A 15,755-nucleotide genomic window follows, 5' to 3' on the forward strand; every position below is an offset into this window, starting at 1 on the left:
AGCCTATAGCATCAACATATCATGTTTCAAATAGTTTAATAATACCTTTATCTGAAGCTTGTTTGTTGTAGAATTAATACATTTTTACATCAGTAGAGGGAGCCAGAACTTCTAAGTCAGATCCTAAGTGGAAAGCAACATTCATTGGTTAAATTCCCTTTACAGAAAGAGAGAAAAAGGGTGGGGGGAAGGAAGGGGAGAGAGTTGTCATCCCAATCACCTACTGAAACACAGAGAGGAAGGCTTCTCTTTAGAATTGCTAAGCCACCACAGGTCTTCTGCTGCTGCTACTGCATTCATTTATTCTATGAAGGTGCAGATATTCAGCAATCTCAGTGACTCACAATCTATGTGAATGTTAAAAGGTAAGAATTTTCTAAATACTTTATTTCAACTTTGCAGGTGGTCAGATTAGTTTATCGGCATAATCCTTCTCCCCTTGAAAATCTATGGATCTGTTGAAATTCCACTTGAGATGCTGACAGTTTATTTTGTAATCATCATTTCAGTTCTTGTTCAGATCTCCCTCTTTGAACTGGGTAATTCTCAGTTCTTACCTATCAGAAAACACTGACAAAGAAATCTCCCTGACAAATATATCTGGATCAATGGGCAAGTGATATATTGTATGATCATTAAACAATGTCCAACTTGGGTGCATAAGAAAAATGATTAGGAAGAGTTGTGCACAGAGTAGGTTACTGTTTTATTAAAGCATTTTAAGAAAAATAAGTTTTAAAACATGAGACTCTAGATGGAAAATGTTTAAGAATATATAATGCTTTATAAGATACTTTACTGATTCTTCTTTTTAGCAATCAAAAGGTACCTCTTTGCCTGGTGAGGTGCACTAGAACGATGTCTAATTTATTTAGTACTTCAGGTCAAAGTAGAGCACTGATATTTGCTGGGACATGCAGCCTGAAATTAGAAGCATCAAGAAGTTAGATTTCCAGAAAAAAGGACTATTGCACAGCCCTTCAGCTCCCTGCAAATGTTCATTCCTAGAGTCTGACAAAGTAGGCAGTTGCCTGTGAAAGTTTTTGCTTCTTTGAACCAGCTAGTCTCTGTGGGTACCTGCAGATGCTACACTTTGATCTAACTACAATTAGGTTGATCTAAGTGCCAATCTGTACAAATGTTCAGGGAGGTTAGATGGGACAAAAATGGTCATCCTTGTCTAAATTAGTTCACCTGAGGATGTGAAGAAAGTTGGACTGGGAATGTGTTAGCTCAATCTTCCAAATGACAGCACACATTTAGAATGCAGCTCCTGGGCTGGGAAAGTCTAGCCACTCACCCCAGCCCCAAGGCTGTGGTCTTCCAGCACCCTTTCCCATCCCTGACTGGGCTATTTTTAGCATCCCCAAACCCCTGACTCCTGGATGGACAACTCCTCCCATGGACCCACCAACACCTACCATCCACAGACCTGCCTGCCTTCTTTAATCCTGCCAATTTTCCCCTCTCCCTGCTCCCCCCCACCTCTGCAGACCCACCAGCCCTCCTCAGTCCCACCTGCCTCTCTCCCGACCCTGACTTAGATCAGGTTCCTGGCACTGACAAATGTCTGTACAAGCTGCTCCCCATCTACAATCATGCGGATTAAAGTAAGCTGCATATGACTGTAGATTGGGTATGGCAAATGTCTGCATGGACCCTGTAGTGTCACCCCACCCCACCTCCTGCCTGACTTCAGACTAACATGGCTAACCCCGCTCCATACAAAAGTGTTGTGAGTTTTCAGGATTCAAAACCAATCCAGACACAAAGTTAAAACACTCCAACAGCCAGATCCAACATCTATTTACAGTCCATGAAAACATCCTTGTTAGCTTCAGTGGTTTTGAATTAGGTCCCAGGAGTGTTGTACTGGTGGCAAAATAGCCATAAACATTGTCTGGTATGTTATAGTCCATTCTCTAGAAATGTGTTTATTTTGTGTATTTAGACTCTAAGCTCTTCAGCAAAGTCTCTGAATTCGCACAGTTCCTAGCATGACAGGCTACGTCTTTAGTTGACTCATAGTCACTACCATAAGAAATACAAGTAATAACTGTAATTGTTATGGGTATTACTGCTATTGTCCAGTCAGGGAGGTAAAAAGAAGGGAATGAACATTTTGCTACCTACAATTCTGCTTGTGATTATTGCTGTAAGAATTATCCTTTTTTTTTTTTTTCAGTTTACTGCTTGAATTAAAATGTAACAACAATACCCTTCCCTTCCTCAAAAAAATAGTATTGGGTATCCCAAAACTAAGATTTTTTTTTTAGTTTTCAAGAAATTAGGGGTTGGATGAAATGTTTCATTTGACTTGAAACACCATGTTTTGATTTATTGCCAGGCATTTTTGTTAAAAGTCAAGGGCCAGAGTTACCAGAGGAAGAAATTTATTAGGTGACCCACATTCAAATTCCTTTCCTGCCTGATTCAGGGCAGGGATTTGAACTAATGTCTCCAGCCTTCCAAGATAGTGACTTAAACGTTAGGCTGTACAGATTTGGAAGGGATCGGGGGAGGTCCCACCACCTTCTTGTTAGCTCCATGAATGATAATTTAGTCTCACCATTTCTTGGCCAATCTGGAACTATTCAGGTTGCATTCACAAATAATTTTAGGTCAACAGATGCTGCGTCCTTCAGTGTATAAACTGCATGCTGATAAGGATTCATCCAGCCCTACCTATGATACATTCAGTGATCCTTGTGAATAGGTGGTAGGAAGAGTCTTTGGAGCTCCAGGGGGAAAAGGTGGGATGCAAAGGGAAGGTGACCCTATTATCCCTTACTTTCCTAGACCAGCTTTTCCAGTTCTAGTCCGTGGTAAAAGGATTACACAGAATTGTGAGCCCAGGAGTTCCAGTCCTGGCTTTGCCTCGGAGGCCAGGTTGATGGATGTTGTTTATGAACCTTTATAACATCATATTATAACATCCTGGACACAGGAGGAGGGGTGGATGTCGTATACTTAGACTTCAGGAAGGCCTTCGATACGGTATCCCACCCCATACTGGTGAGCAAGTTAAGAGGCTGTGACGTGGATGACTGCACAGTCCGGTGGGTGGCAAATTGGCTAGAGGGTCGCACCCAAAGAGTCGTGGTGGATGGGTCGGTCTCGACCTGGAAGGGTGTGGGCAGTGGGGTCCCGCAGGGCTCGGTCCTTGGACCGATACTCTTTAAAGTCTTCATCAGTGACTTGGACGAGGGAGTGAAATGTACTCTGTCCAAGTTTGCAGATGACACAAAGCTATGGGGAGATGTGGACACGCCGGAGGGCAGGGAACAGCTGCAAGCAGACCTGGACAGGTTAGACAAGTGGGCAGAAAACAACAGGATGCAGTTCAACAAGGAGAAATGCAAAGTGCTGCACCTAGGGAGGAAAAATGTCCAGCACACCTACAGTCTAGGGAATGACCTTGCTGGGTGGCACAGAGGTGGAAAGGGATCTTGGAGTCCTAGTGGATTCCAAGATGAACATGAGCCGGCAGTGTGACGAAGCCATCAGAAAAGCCAATGGCACTTTATCGTGCATCAGCAGATGCATGACGAATAGGTCCAAGGAGGTGATACTTCCCCTCTATCGGGCGCTGGTCAGACCGCAGTTGGAGTACTGCGTGCAATTCTGGGTGCCACACTTCAAGAAGGATGCGGATAACCTGGAGAGGGTCCAGAGAAGGGCAACTCGTATGGTCAAGGGCCTGCAGACCAAGCCCTACGAGGAGAGACTAGAGAAACTGGACTTTTTCAGCCTCCGCAAGAGAAGGTTGAGAGGCGACCTTGTGGCTGCCTATAAGTTCATCACGGGGGCACAGAAGGGAATTGGTGAGGATTTATTCACCAAGGCGCCCCCAGGGGTTACAAGAAACAATGGCCACAAGCTAGCAGAGAGCAGATTTAGATTGGACATTAGGAAGAACTTCTTCACAGTTCAAGTGGCCAAGGTCTGGAACAGGCTCCCAAGGGAGGTGGTGCTCTCCCCTACCCTGGGGGTCTTCAAGAGGAGGTTAGATGAGTATCTAGCTGGGGTCATCTAGACCCAGCACTCTTTCCTGCTTATGCAGGGGGTCGGACTCGATGATCTATTGAGGTCCCTTCCGACCCTAACATCTATGAATCTATGAATCTATGAATCATATGGATTTCCTTGGGATACAGGGCAAGGATGTATGTCACCTTTCTGTGTCTCAGTTCCCTCCTCTGTGGATAAGGGTAATAAATAATTCCTTTCCCACTTTGAGGGACCGTTATAAGACTGAATGTCTAGACAGCCTTTTGAGAGCTCCCAGAAATATAACATAGGGGGAAAGCTGCAAGAATGTGGATTGCATAGTTTAGAGGAGACTGAAGATAGGCAGTAGGAAGATGTGCCAAATACATTAGTATTCAATAATACTGATATAAGTGGTCACAATATAAATGTCTACATGCTCCCAAAGCAATACACATGTAGCAAAACCATTATGATATTCCATTCCAGGTTAAAGTTACAGCTGTCTGGCTCCTTTGTATCCTACAGAAGCATGCAGATGTAACAGGTAACAGCTGATGCATGCAACTGAAGTGCAAATCTTACTTTGCTGTTCCCCAGCCTCTTAATGCAGTGTTTCTCAACCCATGGTACGCGTACCCCTGGGGGTATGCGAGACATGGGCAGGGGGTACGTGGGTGCTGCTTTTGGGTTGTTGCCTGCTTGGGCTGGAAGTTCCAGCCTCTGCCCCCACCCCCGTCCAGTGCGCCAGGGATTTCGCTCCCCAGCATCAGTGTGCCAGGGCATAGGGAGGGAGGCCCTGCTCAGGCTGCTTTGACCCGGGCCATGGCGGAAAAAGTGGGTCTTGGCTTGCAGCAACAAAACTGGCAGTGCCACAGTGGGATTTCCGGTTTTGCTTTTGCTGTGTTGATCGGCAAGGGGTACTTAAGGTACCAAAGGTTGAGAGCCACTGCCTTAATCCAACTGAAAATGATATCATGTCACAGCCTGCGCTGAAACAGATTACCTAGAGAGTGTGTGGAGTCTCTGTCCAGTTTGAGAGCAATGAGGGGCCACATGCTGCATGAGTGATAGGGCTGTGTGACGCTTCGGTCTGATTTGATTCAGCAGAAATTCAGCCCGATTCAGTGGCCAAGTGTCCGAATCCAAATTGAATCAGAAGACCCTTTAATCTCTCTGAATCAAATCGGAACCCTCCAAATTGATTCAGAGAGATTTGGAAAGATTCAGCGATTCGGACATAGTCACAGATTTAAATGTTTTTTGTACATAGCTCTAGGTATCAGGCGGCTTGTGAATGCTGCAATGCTGGGACACATGGAGTGTCCCACAGAAGCACGGGATGGGGGGGGGGGTGGTCCTCAGCATGTTTGGCAGCAGACCTGGAAGTAGACCAGAAGCACTTCTGGTCTACTTCTGGGTCCGCCGGGGAGTGCACCCCCCCCATGTTCCTCCCATGCCCCCCCCCAGCCCAGTGACTGGTGCCTCCTGGGTCTGGGGGGGGCATCCAGGTTCCCCCCGTGGCCAATTGCTGAGCCAGGGACGTGCGGGGGTGGGGGGGGAGAGGGGGGGTGGTCCAGCACACTCCCCAGCAGACCCAGAAGTGGACTGGAAGTACTTCTGGTTCACTTCTGGGTTTGCCACCAAGCACATGGAGGCCCCCCCCCCTCCCCCCCCCCCGTACTCCTGTGGGACACTTCATCCACTCCACCATCTCAGCGTTTACAAGCTGCACTGGTACCTTAAAGTATGTAGAAAAAACATTTAAAGCAGTGTCTATGTCTGAATCAGCGTCGAATCTTCAGATTCGGATATGGCTGAATTGAATCAGGGACAGTGATCCAAATCAGCCAGTCGAATCACTGTCCCCGATTTGGGCCGAATCCGAACAGACAGCCTGGTCCCCACCCCTGGAGCCCCTCCCACCTCACTGCACTACCCTGTCCTGCCCCTAGGGACAGAGAGCAAGCACTAGAGGAGGGAGGGAGACCACAGAGACCCCAGCCACTGCAGCCTGCCGTGGCAGCTTGGTGGGAGCCCCTGGGTTCCCAGGGCTTGTTGGGAGCCTTCTGGGCCACATGAGGCCTGCAGGTCACCAGTTTGACAGCCCTGGTTTAGATAATGATCCTGCTTGGAGCAGGGTGGTGGATTAGATGACATTTTAGTGTGTCACTTCCTGCCTTTGGCTTCAGCATGACTGTCTTGCACCAAGGCTCCTTGGTGAGGCTGAAAGGGTTTGGACTCTGGTGGGGATTAGGCAACTGTTTGCCAGTCCCAGCCCTCAGAGCACTGGAGCCCGCTCTGCTGTGGTGGGGAAGCTGGGTCTGACAAATAGCTGTTTGCTGGGTTCAGCCCTTCCCCTCCCCTCCCTCTGCACCAGAGTTTTGAACCCACTTGGGTATGGTGGACAGGGGCCCACAAGCAGCTGTTTATCAGTCCCAGCTCTCACAGGGCACAGACGTCTCCTGATTGTATTACCTTCCTGGAACAGTCTGATGTTAGCTCACCCCATGTTAGGTAATACTATCTGAAGATACTCCTCGCTGGAAAAGTCCTAACTTTGCTACGCTACAATGGCACTTAGCATGTGTTTTACTGCTTGAACACTCAGACAAGCATTTTAAGTGCAGTTAAGATGTCCTAAGTTAAACAGTGGGTGACTAATAGGTTGAACAGGATCTGTCCATTTGCCTTTTGGAAGATATATAGTTAGCACATATTAGCAACAAGTCTGGACAGGCTTCACTAAAACAGGACCTTGTTAATTGGTCATCTGGAGCATCGTACCTAGGAGCATTGACTACTAATGCAAAGCCTTCATGCAGGTGCAGACTTGCAGCTCAGCCTACCAATCCTGCCCAAAGTCTAGCATTGCAGCCTGAGAACAGCAGGGCCTTCTTGCAAGCTGCTCACCCCTCCACTCTTTGCTTCAAATCCCCATAGAGTTGTTTGCATATGTAATGGCCCTGTTGGCAAACAGTCATGAAAAATTACTGCTCTGGTCCCTGGTAACTCATCATTGTAACAAGGTAACTCCATTCTTACGGTGACAACTTGTATCTTTGCCACCATCATGCCTACAGGATTCACACTCATTGAGCACATCTACACGAGATGCTTACTGTGCAGTAGCCTAATAACACTGCTCAGTAGCGTGCCGGTCAAAAGACATGTTAATATGCTACTGCGCAGTGTTATTAGGCTACTATGCAGTAAGCATCACAAAAAGGTGCACCAGCGCTACTGCACAGTAACTGTAGCTACTGCGCATTTGTTAGTACTTCAGTAAGCAAGTATTAAACTAAATGCACAGTAACTACTGTGCCTTAATGAATAAACTGCTGGAGTTTATTGCTTCATATTCATTGCACATGTAGATGCACCTTGTTAATACAAGTCTCTTGGTTAGAGACTCTTCCTGCTGCCAAATGATGTAGTGACTTCATGATGCAAACAAAAATATACTGGTCAGAAGGTGATGGGGTAAGGTCACCCAAAACACATGCAGTTATAGCCCAGGCCAGGTTTTAACCAAATTAAATGAAAAGTCTGTGCCTTAGCCCACTGTGTTGATTGAGTACATTTCCTACAAAGTGCCATGGTGCCTACCACCCCAGGGAGGACTGTAGCACTTCTCAGGAGGTGTTGTCCAGTCATAGAGCCCGTTCCACAGACAGCACTCAGGGCAAGAGCACCTGAAATTCAACTTCCATGAGGTGTGCAGCAGCTTAAGCAGAAACAGGTGACTGTTAAATGGACCTGAAATTAAAGGCATCAGCTTGTTTTGACAAAACTTGAAGGTCTCCTTTTGGGTCACCCTGACCAGAAAAAAGATATTTTGTTTTGATTTTCCTACAGAAAATTGAAAAATTTGGGGGAAAATGGGAATTTCCAGCAGAAATCTGAATATAGGAAAATAGATATACAGGTCTTGTTACCTCTGACAAAAGTCCTAATTTCCTATATACCTAACTAAAAAATATGCCCTTCTGAGTTCTGGTCTGTTTACTACTCTAAATGACTTTGGGAAAGAAAAAGAAAACCTATTGCATATTCTCCCTCCAAATTAACTAATTTGATGCCAGCTCCAAATGTGTGTAATATTAATTTCACCTTTGGAGAAATTATGTAGGCCTCTTTGAAAATCAGACTATAACTCAAGAGTCTTGCTAGAGACAGGGGCAGCTGTGCATGCTCAGCAGCACCTCTGAAAACCAGGTCTTTTTAGTCTTATTTTATTTAAAGTTTTGCATGAATTATTAATAAAAGTTTCTTTGGCATCCCACTCATTTATGAATTCCTTCCCATTTTTCTTTTGGCTTTGCCCATAGTCCATCCCAAACTGACTAAAAATCTTTTCACCAATTTACATGAAAAATTTCAATAATTTCATTCTGAGTTTGTGAGGTAGCTATTTTAACATTTGCATTTTAAAAAAATAAAATTAATTATACCGAACCCTCCAATAATTAAGGACCATTTCCCCAGGTGGGATAAATCTTCATATTTCCATTCACTTCAGTGGACCTGTGTCCATTTATACCGGTTGAGGAGCTGAGTATAAATATTTTCAAGGTGCCCCTGTCCAGATCAGATAGCGATGGGTTTAGCATCGGATTGTGTGTTCAGTTCACAGATTACTTGTGCAGTGTGGTTTGTTTCAACTTTATGTAGTTTGTGCATCTTGGCTTTCATTTTGACATTAGTCTAGCTAAAAATGAAATCTGACCAATGCCAATTAATTTAGCCTGTCTTTGAGTCAAAACTTTCTGAACCCAAAGAGTTTCAGTTGTTTTTCATTCTAAACCATAATTTAACCCTATCCTCCTTGAAAAGCAGCTCTGTTATGTTGCTGATGTTCACAGAATTACTTGGAGTTATCTACAAGATGATTAAATCCATCAAACAAAGTCACCACTGGCATAAGGAGTGATAACAATACTAACATCAGTGGAATTGGATCTGCTTCCCTGATGCACATGGAGAAATAGTACTGTCTGGAAACAGAACCAGCAGTACCCAGTGAATTACTCCTGTTTGTGGTCTAAAACAATGAAGCAAAGGAAGTTAGAAAAGTGGGCACAGAAGAAGACAAAGCTCACCTCCTTACCTCCCTTGCAGTAAAATTAAACAAACTCTCTCTTTCCTCTGCAGGTATTTCCAGATTCTGCAGGTAAATCAACAGAGGAACCTCTTATAGCTCCTTGAAGACTGAGATCCCATCTGGTTATCTAGCATCTTTCTGAGCACTCTGTTTGATTCCAGGATGAACAAGACCAAAGCTCTTAATGTGGTTCTTCCATTACTGTTCAGTAAGAACTGGAGTTCAGATCGAAGTGTCCCTACACACATTCCAGATCAGTGCAGAAACAGCACTGACCTCACCGTCTTTCTGGTCACCTCATATAGCCTGGAGACCATCCTAGGTATTGTAGGGAATATGTGTCTGATTGGTGTCATAGCCAAACAGAAAGAAAAGGCCAATGTGACCAACATCCTCATTTCTAACTTGGTAGTCTCTGACTTGTTCATGGTTATTGTCTGCCTCCCTTTCACCATTGTCTACACCATAATGGATTACTGGATATTTGGTGAGGTCATGTGCAAAATGACCTCCTTCACCCAGTGTGCATCTGTGACTGTGTCAATTCTCTCCCTGGTTCTCATTGCTCTGGAAAGACACCAGCTCATCATAAACCCAACTGGCTGGAGGCCAAGCGTCACCCAAGCCTATCTGGGGATTGTAGTTACATGGACATTAGCGTGCCTGGTGTCCCTACCTTTCCTGACCACCTCCATTTTGACAAATGACTTGTACAAGCAGCTCTCTTATTTCATGAATTATTCCACTGACAAGGCCATCTGCATGGACTCATGGCCTTCTGAGCAACAAAGACTCATCTACACCACCACCTTATTGCTGTTCCAGTACTTCATCCCCCTCTTTTTTATCATGCTTTGCTACGTGCGTATCTACATACACCTCCAGAAAAGAAAGGAAATGTTTGAGAAGAATGAATATAGTAACAGGACAGTTCAACTGAAGAGAATAAATTTTTTGTTAGCATCCATGGTTGCTGCCTTTGCTATTTGCTGGTTACCTCTGCACATTTTCAATACCATTGAGGACTGGAATTATAAAGCCATTCCTCCTTGCCACCATAACCTAATCTTTTCATTGTGCCACTTGGTAGCCATGGCTTCAACCTGTGTCAACCCAGTTATCTATGGCTTCCTAAACAGTAATTTCAAAAAAGAAATGAAGTCACTGATTCTGAACTGTCAGCGTAATTCATTGACAATATCAGTGGAAGAATATGAGCATTTACCTTTATCAACCATGCAATCAGAGGTCTCCAAGGGCTCCATGATGCTAAGCTCCAGACATAATTCCATCTAGAAATGAAAGACGTCTTCAGAAGTGTCTTTTCAAGTGTCTGGAGACCAGCTGTCTTAATTTATTACACATAGATACTAAGAGCAGCAGAAGATATCATAGTTCGATTCCAGGATGTGTACTGTGGTCAGTTGCTGTCAATTTTTGGAAGAATAGATGTTCTTCCTTGACATAACAAAAATATCTTAAGGCTGCATGATCACAGGAAATGTAGAGAGTGTGTGCATATCTAAGAAAGAAGTAGTGCAGCATTGCAAACAGATTGCACATGGATAGGCCTCAAGCATTCATGTTACTTTGTTTCTAAAATGTCTCTGGTTGAGCACAGATAGACATCAGTTGCACATCCATATCACTCATGAGAAAACCCAGGGCTCCTAACTACAGATTTCAAACAATATAGTTTGTGAAAATTTTCCCTTACTTGTCAGTATTAACAGGAATTTTATCCACTGAAGACTGACTGCTACAAGCAGGGTGTGTACACACACACACACACACACACACACACACACACACACACACCTTTCCTAAGTCCCTACATTATTGACACCCACCTACTAATAGAGAACACTTATCTTTCAGTGGATGAGAGTCAGAGTTGCTCAGATACAGCTCATATCCAGCAGTTTGGCACCAATAGCATATTGCTTTCTGCTTTACACAGAGTGTGGGCATGGTATTTAAACAGAGTGAAAAACCTTGCATGAAAGAATCATGGATCTGCTTTTCCAGCACCACTTGAGTTGGAAGGAAACCTGTCTCACCAGAGCTTATCTCTTCTTTAGGCCAGGCTCTTCCTGGTACTGTTACACATATGCTAGTCAGAAAAGTACAACAAGGACAGAGCACTAAACAATTTGCAAACCAACAGTGTTGCTTCTTGAGAAGATGTTACCAGATCTAGCCCTTTCTAGTCATGAAAGAGCAGCTGGAAGTCTATTGCTTATGTTATACCACATTCAGACTGCGCAGAACACTTCACTCCTAAGAAGATGCAAAACAATTACAGATGTATATGGAAACCCATTTGATTGACTTTTTTGTGTTTTTTTAAAGCTGTAGAATATAAAGCTTCATGCTACTGCATGTACAGTCACAGACTTTGGTACTGGGAGGTGGCTGGCTCACTGGAACCTTTGACAGTTCTCAGATGGGAGAGAAAGGGTGCACATAGACTGTGAAATAACTTGTCTGTGCTTGGTGTATCACTCAATTTCCAAGCTCTCCCTTGCTGAAGGACCAAATGTTCCTGCTACTGAGATAGAAATACTGGTTGTAATGAACAACGACACTCTAACAGGAGTGAAAAACATATGCCAAGATTCTGACCCACCCGTTAAAATAGAGCATATTGTCTCCTAGGACGCTGGGCAGAGAGCACATGTGGATGGAACCAGTGACAGGGGCAGTGCTGACACAGTGACCATCCTATGGAGAAGCAATGAAAATGCACAAAATGGAACAAAAGCAGATTGACACAGACATTTTAAATCCAAGCTACATTTTAAATCCAAGCTACAGTGGGCATATGACATGATTATTATGGAGTAATTTATCTTGGATTTTACTTTATAGTAAATTTACTCCATAAGAAGGAATGGACAGGACATAACAACCAGTCCACCCAAACCAGCTGTCACAGTACGTGTTATTACAGAGTCTGGCTACCAGGTAGAAGAAGAGGCAGATTGCACTAAGCCTTTGATCCCCAAAGCTAAACTATTTAGGGGAAAGGACACACCATAGAGTTGATGCCGTAACTTTCCTATATGATACAATTATTACACATTAAAATTGTTCACGTGTCAGATTTATCCTGATGATTTATCATGTAGTAGAAGTGTGCATCCTGTGCCCGCTCTAATTTTTCTACATAGTAAAGTTAGCTTACTACATAGTAAGAATGGTGCATATCTACATCCTCAGTGGTGTGCCTTAGCATTTTTCCTGGGAAACTTACACACAGTAAGAGATGTAACCATCATTATTTTACAAAGAACAGTATCTTGGGCTTCTGAGGCCTGAGTTCATCTCTTTGTCAAGATATTTCTCTTCAGCTATCCTGGGAAACCAAGATATGAGGAAGCAAATATTTAAGCATCGCTGAGAGAAATATCAAGTAAAAGAAGAGACCAGCACCTTCACTTAAATGGTATCAGTCAATTTGAGAGACATAACTGGGGGTCACCTTTTGTCCTGCTTTGACACTCTATGACATCTTGATGGATGTGTACTTGGTGGAAGTTACTCAATGCATAGACATTATGGTGATCAGAGCCACAGAAATCGTACTGCTTGGTAACAACTTACCAAGATACATGGGTGCATGGATAGTTCAGAGAAGTATTTGTTTTATTAATATTATTTCTCAGACCACAGCATATTGGACAGAAGTTATCTAAAAACAGGAATTAAGCCTTTTTGTGCAACAAGATAGCAAAAGGCATCAACAACCAGTCATCTAAGTACTCAGCTGTTGTAAGTTAGAGGTTTACTAAATTTGATGGAACCAGCTGACATCTGTCAAGGATCTGGTGCATTAACTTTATTGCGAGCTAAAACTGCTCATCACCTTACAGGACTGTACCTCAATTTTTTGTGTTTGGCTGTCTATTCCAAATTCTGTATACTTTAGTAATATAATCCATATTTAATGGGCTTATTTTTGTATTTTTAACTATTTATCTGGCATTTAGAGAAAGACATACCATATTTACTCAAATAGAAGATGCCCCTGATTATAAAGCAACCCCTCAATAATTAGATTCTATATATGGAACATTTATAATTTGTTGTAATTTTTCAGGTATAAAATCTAATTATTGGAGGTTTGCCTTGACTTTGCCCCCCTTCCATTGCTACAGCAGGGAAAATAAATCTGGGGGATCAGGTAGTCCTTTGCTTTTTGCTTCCCCCCAACTTTTTCCCCTGGTAGCCCCTTCCCTCTCACCTTACTGTTAGACCCTGCTCTCCCTGAGCATGTGGAAGTGAGGAGCAAATTTGATAATTTGAAATTAAACATGACTGTAGCAATTTGCATATAGTACCCATAGACTTAGTTCATCCAGAATTGATGCATGCTTTTTTTTTTTTTTTAAACTACTGCAAGTTTTAGCACAGGTGTTTCATAAATATTTTTGAGGAACACTTTAGTACCTGCCTATATCTAGTATAAACTATGCATATTATTAGTCCAAAACCAAAAGACTTATAGTTTACCACATAGTTCACTGGGCTGGGCCCCACCAGAGTCAACAGCATTTCAAGCCATGGTGAGCCATGACATTGCATATAGGTCACCCAGATTCCCTCTGTCATGCCCTCTCTCAGCCTGGTATGTATGATTTGTGTGTCCCTCCCCACCCCCACCATGGTGACACCATAGCTCAACACTGCTTACTATGTGTGTATACTCCAGATACCCCTCACAAAGGAGCTATGTGCTAATTAGCCCCTGGTCATGACTGGAACCTGGTGTTCTTGGGGCAAGTCCAGGAATGCTCTAAAAATACACATGCAGATGAGGTACAAGGCAACCTGGTCTGGCTTCACCTCATAGAGGGTGGGCTACACTAATTATATGTGCCAGGCTAAGAAGGACTGACAGAGGGATTCTGGATGAACTGTATGCAATGTTGTGGCTCACCTTGACTTGAAAAATGTCAATGGGCACTACCATATAATTTATATTCAGATGTGCTGATTAACCTACCTTTGTGGTAGGTTCCCAGCAGCTTGTTTGCCGAATGTGGGCCATGCATTTTATTGTCATGATCAGTGTTGGCTGCATTTAATCACCTTTATAGTTGGTTCCCATTGCTGAGCACTTGCTGCTTTGGTAGCAGTTTAATGACAGACAGGCCACTTCTACATGAGATGCTGAATGCACCGTAACCAGAGTTAGTGCACAGTTGCACCGATGAACAGCTTTTTTGTTTAGCTGCGGCCACAATGTGAGATTTCCTTGAATGTGATTATAAGATTAGGGGCTTTCTCCCTATGCCAATTGGGAGAAGAAGATTATCATGTATTTGAGTAAATTTGGTATACTTATGCTTCTCTCAGATAATCTGGGCACTTTACTTTTTGTAAGAAATAATTTCTCTTGATTATTTTATCACAGACACATACTCAAGTCCAGAAATTGAGTCAAATAGAAAGAGAGGAGGCTCTTCTTTTATCATAGTCACAGTTTCATAGATTTCATAGTCATTAGGGCTGGGAGGAAGCTCAGAAGATCATCGAGTCCAGCCCCCTGCCCCAGGGGCAGGAAGTCAACTGGGGTCAAAGGATCCCAGCAGGATAAATGTCCAAATGTCTTTTAAAGGAGTCCAGAGTAGGTGGTTGCACCACCCCTGGTGGCAGTTTGTTCCAGGCCTCGGGGGCTCAGACAGTAAAGAAGTTCTTTATGTCCAGCCTGAAATGGTCTTGGAGGAGTTTGTGACCATTTGACCTTGTCATCTCTTGAGGTGCTCTGGTGAACAGTTCAAGATCACCTTCTGAAACAGCAAATAAATCAGAACTAGGAAAGCAATTGGTGCTGAGTAGGACCAAGTATATGATTTTCTTTTCGCTTTCTCTAAACTCTGCCTTTGAATTGAGAGCTTAAGTGTGATTTGTGTAATACATGGATTTTGTACTGCCCTAATACCTATGGGGCAATTTCACTCAATTAGCCTTGAGTAATTCTGTTTGTTTCTTGCACTCATTAGAATTCCAATATTTAATTAACTGGAACTCATGTCAAGCTATGATAAACAATTAGGTTACACATCAACATAGAAAATGATAAGAACTGTAGCCCAGTGTAAATATATTTATTTCTAACCACAGTCGTTTAAAGGGAACAGCACAGTTAGTTGTGGAATTTTTTGCTTCCAAGCAGAATGCAATGTACATATGGTTTGTGTTTGCCACTACTTCTCAGTTAAGTCTGTTTGCCAGAAATTTACATGGTTGTAACTGTTGCTTTGACACATGTACTTACATTTAATATCATTGTACACTGAGTTCCAATTTTGGTCTTAATGAGTGGAATTTTCTGCTGGGAATAATGCCATTTTATTGTCATTTTCTGCAGCTTTGTATAAATGTGAGTGCAAGAGGATGTAAAATCCAGTCAATTAAAAAATTACCATAACTTGGGCCAACATTATAGGCTTCTGTTCTTCAATAGCTAGTATAAGTGCAGAAGTCCTGTTCATCTACTGCCTTGGGCTAATGAATGTAGATATCTATGTCTTCCTTAATTGCCACTGTAGGCACCCTACTCTGGAATTTAGATCCTCAGCATTCATGTTTTTGCCTAACTGTGGAGGTCCCCAAAAGTCCTACTGCCAAAGTTTCCACCAGTAAAATATTTAAG

The 15,755-nt window shown here is 43.2% G+C and overlaps 1 protein-coding gene across 1 annotated transcript; it reads left to right on the top strand.

The window, feature by feature from the left end:
- Positions 1–219: 219 nt before the first annotated feature.
- Positions 220–15,523, top strand: LOC102567254 (neuropeptide Y receptor type 4-2). Its single transcript, XM_006276178.4, has 2 exons — positions 220–365; positions 9,145–15,523. Exon 2 carries the CDS (start codon positions 9,257–9,259, stop codon positions 10,388–10,390), a length of 1,134 nt encoding a protein of 377 aa, XP_006276240.2. The 5' UTR covers positions 220–365; positions 9,145–9,256; the 3' UTR covers positions 10,391–15,523.
- The last annotated feature ends 232 nt before the right edge of the window (positions 15,524–15,755 follow it).

This window comes from Alligator mississippiensis, chromosome 6 (genome assembly GCF_030867095.1).
Source record: "Alligator mississippiensis isolate rAllMis1 chromosome 6, rAllMis1, whole genome shotgun sequence".
Lineage (NCBI taxonomy): Eukaryota > Metazoa > Chordata > Crocodylia > Alligatoridae > Alligator > Alligator mississippiensis.

Excerpts from the sequence above, each read along its gene's own strand:
- LOC102567254 (XM_006276178.4), top strand. The coding sequence starts at position 9,257 with ATGAACAAGACCAAAGCTCTTAATGTGGTTCTTCCATTACTGTTCAGT.